Genomic DNA, 6,003 nt, shown 5'->3' on the forward strand with positions numbered 1-6,003 from the left:
CTGTGAGGTTGGAATGGCCGTGTCCCTCCGTCTTCCGTCATCTGGATGGTTTTGTCAGAACTCGGGAGGCCGTTCATTTATACCAGAACTGAATGACTTTGACGTGGGTGTTGGAAATTAAGATCCTAAATTCTAAAGCTCATGTGAAATGAGTATTTCTGTCCCTTGGGGGAAGGAGCAAGACATGGAAAATTAAGGTCGGCGGTAGACGTTAATTCTAAATGTCGAATACTTTATTATCTGAAAGCCTTTGTGTCTCCTGTTTTTGTGCCTGGCCATGTGTGCTCAATGAGTATTTGAAGTTTACTGTGGCGGAAAGGGTAGAAGCAGTGGTGGTCATAATCATGAATGGCTGTCATTCCTTTTCAGAAGTGGCATGAAGATTACAGTTTGTTTCGAAAGGTGTCTGTGTATCTCCTGACAGGCCTGGAACTCTATCAGAAAGGAAAGTAAGTTGGCCTCTTATGTCACTGAGATTACTGGTCAGGACACTTATTTATTGATGCCTATCAGGAATTCAGAGGACCACAGCACCCTCACCCCCCTTCTCACATGTACCCTGTGCCTCTACCTTTTTCCAGTGTTTCACTTCACTTTTGCTCTGAACATCACACATGATTTTTCATCCTTTACATAATGATAGATTTCTTAGTTGAGAGATATAATGGCCAGGTTTTCTTTGTGATAAACGAAAATGAACTCAGAAAGTGAATTTTAAGAGTTGGTGTGGACCTTAGTGAGCCTCTCGTCCACTTCTTTGTTTTAGAGTTGGGAGAAACAGAAGCCCGGGGAAGTTCCATGATTTGCCTTGGGTTTCTCGGCCAGTTTGCAGAGGAGCTGAGACTGGCTGTGGTCTTTGGCCCTCAGGCTTTTCCCAGTGCTCCATGCTGCCTCCATCATTAAGACTTTTCCATCATCTCAGCCAGTTGCATTCTTGTATTAGGGAACAGTGGGGACTAAGCCCTGGATTCGGGGAAGGAGCACTGAGCTGTTTTTTATCTGCCACTTTCTAAGGTACCAAGAGGCGCTTTCCTACCTGGTGTACGCCTACCAGAGCAATGCCGCTCTGCTGACGAAGGGGCCCCGGCGGGGCGTGAAAGAGTCGGTGATCGCTTTATACCGAAGAAAATGCCTTCTGGTTTGTACTGATTGTAAAGCCTTACGACTTTTTAATTATCTATTGTGTTTACCTCTGCTCCTTGAAGCCGTGAAGAAATAACAACTTAAAAAAATCTCCAACAGGTTTTAGATTTTTCCAAACTCTGAAGAGTAGTTTTACATGGAAACAAATTATTTTAAGTTACTTCAGTGAATGTCATTCTTCTTCCACCCCTGATAGAAGTTAGGTGAGAATCACTTATCCCCATTTCGGTGCCCTTTCTATGTACTGCATTATAGCTTTTATCACATGGCCTGTCTACTAGACTGTGAGTTCCTGAGCACAGATCCTCTTCTTATTCAGCTGTTTTCTTGGTGCCTGGCCCAGAGTAAACATGTAAGAAATGTGTGTTTTTCCTGTGTTCCCTGCTCAGCTAGTAGATGAGCGTTTTAGTGACTTCCAAAGAGATTCCAGTTTTTTAAAGGTATGAACCGTCAGGATCGGCCCTGCCATTCTGTTAATACCCTCGTCACACACCACTGGAGATCTATCCTGACCTATTTTGCATTTGGCCGCCACGTGGGAAGGAGACCCATGTCCCCTCTGCCTCCCCAGGGGTTCCTGCAGGTGCTTGTCCTTCAGAAACTACAGAGGCGGCTTTCCCAGACCCACGTGCTTGCCTTTAGCCTCTCTGACACCCGGCAGGATCCCCCTTCACGGGAGGAGTCAGGCCAGCGTTTCTCCCACTGCCTCCGTTAATACCAAGTGGAGGAGGTTAAGTCATGACATGTATTCTCTCAGAAGCGCCATTTTCTGACTGCACTTGGGCTCCTGCATCAGTTACACGTATGGCGGGCACTTCGAAGCCGAAAACAGGGCCTTGTAGACTTGATGGGCCTCAATTTTAGCAAAGACATGAGTTTATTTTTTAAATCACCAAATACGGATTGCATTCTGAATATCCCGCTCAGCCGCCACAGGGAGACAGTACTAGGGATTTAGAGTCTTTCCACCTCTGGCTCTCAACCTCCAGTGTGCGTCAGAATCGCCTAAGGAGCTTTCAGATGGTTGGGACCCAGGCGTCTCCCCAGACAGTTAAACCAGTCTCCTGGGGAGGCGCCTGGGCACCAGCTTGCCTTCTGCAGGTGATTCTGATGTTCAGTGAAGATTGAGAACCATTGAATAGGCCTTTTGATAGAAGCGGGTGTTAAATATGACCTTGACTTGTAAGTTTAGGCCACTGGGTCAGAGACTTTGCTGCATTCGGATCACCTTGGGAGCATTAAAAAAAAAAAATCCCAGCGCCCAGGTCACCCAAATACCAGTCAGTCAGCTTGCTTGGGTTGGGGCATCGGTAGTTCTTAAAGATCCCCAGGCATTTCCAGTGTACAGTGAAGTTTGGGAAGTACTTGTTTAGGCTCTTCTAAAATAGATACTTATCTTCTCTTTCAGACTTTTATTTTTGTTCACTCTGTTTTTTATCTATAGGAGCTGAATGCCAAAGCGGCTTCTCTCTTTGAAACAAATGATGAGCACTCTGTAACAGAGGGTATTAATGTGATGAATGAGTTGATCATTCCCTGCATTCACCTTATCATTAATAACGACATCTCCAAGGATGACTTGGATGCCATTGAGATCATGAGAAACCACTGGTGCTCTTACCTTGGGCAAGATATTGCAGGTGTGCTGTTGTTGCCACTTCCAATAATTTCTAAGGCCCTTGAGAATTCTAGAAATTACAGTGGACTCAGTTTGTAGTACCGGTTGTCAAACCACTTTAAGGCACTGGAATCCCCTAGAATATACAAGAGTCAAAAGTACATCTACTCTATTGAAACAAGGAATGGGAGCCTGCACCCCTGTCCTTCTTAGCCTCCCCTTACCTCCTCTGTGGCTGCTGAATCACCTCCACAGCCAGCCAGCCAGCTCTGTTTGAAATAAATCACTGCTCTCCAGGAATGTCAGACTGCTGTTACTTTTTCATCTGCCGAAATCTGAACTTTAATTTTATAGTTTAAAAATAAAAATCTATTTATGCAGCTTGATTACCTGTTGGTGCCGTAATTAAATTTTCCTGTGACTTGAAGTTGCAAGACGTAAACATATTATTAACTGTGACGCCTTCAAGGTTAACAAATTAGTAAATGGAACGTCTGTGCATGTCCAAAGCATTTTGGAGAGGGAGCCTAAAACTAGGTATTTTTAGGTGAGTTTGATAGATTTAGAAAGTTGCTACGTATCCTAATACGAATCCTCTTTGTTAGTTTCTCACTGATGTAGAGATATTCTATTGACTTGTTAAAGTGTTCAAGTTTATAATATTTATTGAAAAATTCTATAATAATTAGTAGCTGTGAATTTTGTTTTAATGTCTTCAGTTTTTATTTAGACCATGTGTGATATATAGCTTTACATAATGCCGTGTACACACTGGTATATTTTAATTACTTGAAGGAAAAGAGCAGCATTTTATTTATGGCAATAGTATATTTACGGTATGTTATATTTATGGTACTTTCTCAAATTTTAAAGGATGATTGATTGGAAGACGTGTCCATGATGAAGTGAATATATAGTGTTATTCTGCCACACGTCACATGGCTTAAAACAGTGACCTAAAACTTTGGTATATTTGGCAAATAGGTCTTTGCTACTGGTTTGGCCTGAAGGAATCATCATTTGTTATTAGCTGACCAGAACAATGCTTTAACCTTTCAGGTTGGGTGATGGCTATATGAAAGACCTTCTCCTATCATTGCAGACTTAGTTTTTACTCAGAGATTTATTTAGCTGTACAGTAACCATCCATTTTTCCTCCACAGAAAATCTGCAGCTGTGCTTAGGGGAGTTTCTACCCAGACTTCTAGATCCTTCTGCAGAAATCATTGTCTTAAAGGAGCCTCCGACTATTCGACCCAATTCGCCCTATGACCTTTGTAGCAGGTTTGCAGCTGTCATGGAGTCAATTCAAGGAGTGTCAACTGTGACAGTGAAATAAGCCCCCACGTGTTCAAGTCCCATCCTGGTCTTTGGTTGACTGCCTGTTGCACAGAAGTCTGTTGTCACAGTGTTTACCTTGGGAAGGGGATTAGGTGGAAAAGTAAGATTCAGATCCAGACCCCAACCATACTGTGTATGTAAAGAAGGATTGAAAATAAAATTGCACTTTTTAGGTACAGAATCATAAAAGCGATTTCACTAAAAAAGGCAGGAACCAGTGTATTAAGGTATTGATTTATGGCAGAAGACCTGAAATGCCTCTTGTACCTACCGGCGTGCTTGGGCTTTTCTAAGCCTCTTGACACTTTTAAAATTATCCTTCAGGCATAAGTGTTTTTGACAGCAGAGTAGAAGGGTGATTCATCAGAACCTGAACCATATGAACAGCTACTAGTTATTTTATCAAATACAGATGACATTAAAAAATTCTTAACTGCAAGAGAGGAGAAGCATACACCTCGCCTGGCTCTTGACAGGAGATGACAAGATACGTTGTTGATGAACCACTGCCCTTTCACACGTGGGTAGAACATAAGGTCATGCATGTGGCAGTAAGATGTTCAAAAGTCAAAAGAAAGCTGCCTCTCCTTTCTTTCTTCTCTCTCTTTTACTTTATATTTTTAAATAAACCAGAAAACCTCATACTCAGTCCTGAGTGAAAGAAAGGAAGGCATTAAGGACTTCAGATGGAGTAACAACATTGTGAAACTTGACTAAAGATCACGTTTTCATAGTCAACCATTTAGGTAAAAATTTCTAGTGTCTGAAAATTGTCAAAACCCATGTCTAAGGCTGCTGCTGGCCCAGAAGAACATTTTGATGCCCCTCCCCTTTTTTGCTTTTAAAAAATAAGGGATGTGGGTTTGTAAAAAGAAAAAAAAAATCTATATATATATGTATATGTAGAGAGAGAAATATCCCCTCTTGATAATTTTTAAAAGGCTCCAAATTGGGTATCCAAATTTTAAGATTAATGAGGGAATCGTGGGAGGGAAAAACACTTACTACAACAATGCAGATTTTATAAATGTGCAATAAAAGTATTTGTTTTACCTTTGGTATGCAGTATGGCCTTTATTTAAATATATATTTTCTGTTTCGGAAATGGATGGACTCAGTAAGCGTTTCTCACGTTTCAGCTTTTCTTCTTGAAAAGAAAAAGGCAGATTAGAGCGTTGAGAAGCTTGAGGGGGATGAAGGGCAGTGGTCACTTCACCTAGTGCTGACTGATCTCTTTTCATCTCATTCGCTAGTTGCATTGCATGTAAGTGTACCCACTTTGTAATTTTTCTGATTTAGAAGGCAAAAAAATTATTTTCTTGAAACCAAATTCTTATATTTTGGTTAAATTAATGGTTAGGCCATCTTTTACAGATATTCAGAGGTGATTTGTGTTTTAAAGCTCACTGCAAAGATCTGTTTCATGGGAAATTAATCACTTTTCTTACCCATTGATTACCTTTTACTATATAAAATTCTAGGCAGTAGCACCATTTGCCTTCTGCTTTTAAATACCTGTCATTACTGATTACTGTGCACAGTTATATAACAACCCTGGGATGAAAACGGGGACTATGGTTTGCCCAAGGTCATAGGTGTCCTAAGTAGTGGAGCCAGGACACTAACCCTTGGTGTGTCTCACTTCATAGCCTGTGCTATATTAACAACTGCTTGACTGCCCTTGGAAGTCTTGTAAAATCTTTTGCTTTGTACCTTTCCACACTAGTTATTTCCTGATGAGCTTTTGAGAACCTGCAGTTGGTGAAGAAAGGAACAGCTAGCTGTACATCTGTAGTGTTGGATCCACTCAGACCACCATGGCGGGTACTGGTGCTGCCTTAGGTACAGCTTAGTTTCTTTCAGGGTCAGCAAACTGTCTCAAGCTAAGAAAGGCTTTACTT

General features: G+C 41.5%; 1 protein-coding gene across 15 annotated transcripts in view; it reads left to right on the top strand.

Moving 5' to 3' along the window:
• The window catches only part of USP28 (ubiquitin specific peptidase 28), a 56,894-nt gene extending 51,427 nt beyond the window's left edge, over positions 1-5,467 (top strand). For 11 of the 15 annotated variants that reach the window (XM_029208276.1, XM_029208277.1, XM_029208280.1 and 8 more), the window contains 4 exons: positions 370-449; positions 1,015-1,138; positions 2,588-2,783; positions 3,925-4,100. In XM_029208276.1, the coding sequence (XP_029064109.1) occupies positions 370-449; positions 1,015-1,138; positions 2,588-2,783; positions 3,925-4,100 (576 nt within the window). Of the gene's footprint in view, positions 1-369; positions 450-1,014; positions 1,139-2,587; positions 2,784-3,924 lie in introns of all 15 variants that reach the window. The other 4 variants (XM_029208281.1, XM_029208271.1, XM_029208286.1 and 1 more) reach the window with 3 other exon arrangements.
• Positions 5,468-6,003: the final 536 nt, after the last annotated feature.

The sequence above is a fragment of the Monodon monoceros genome, unplaced genomic scaffold, assembly GCF_005190385.1.
Source record: "Monodon monoceros isolate NGI ecotype Baffin Bay Population unplaced genomic scaffold, NGI_Narwhal_1 Super_Scaffold_7, whole genome shotgun sequence".
NCBI lineage: Eukaryota > Metazoa > Chordata > Mammalia > Artiodactyla > Monodontidae > Monodon > Monodon monoceros.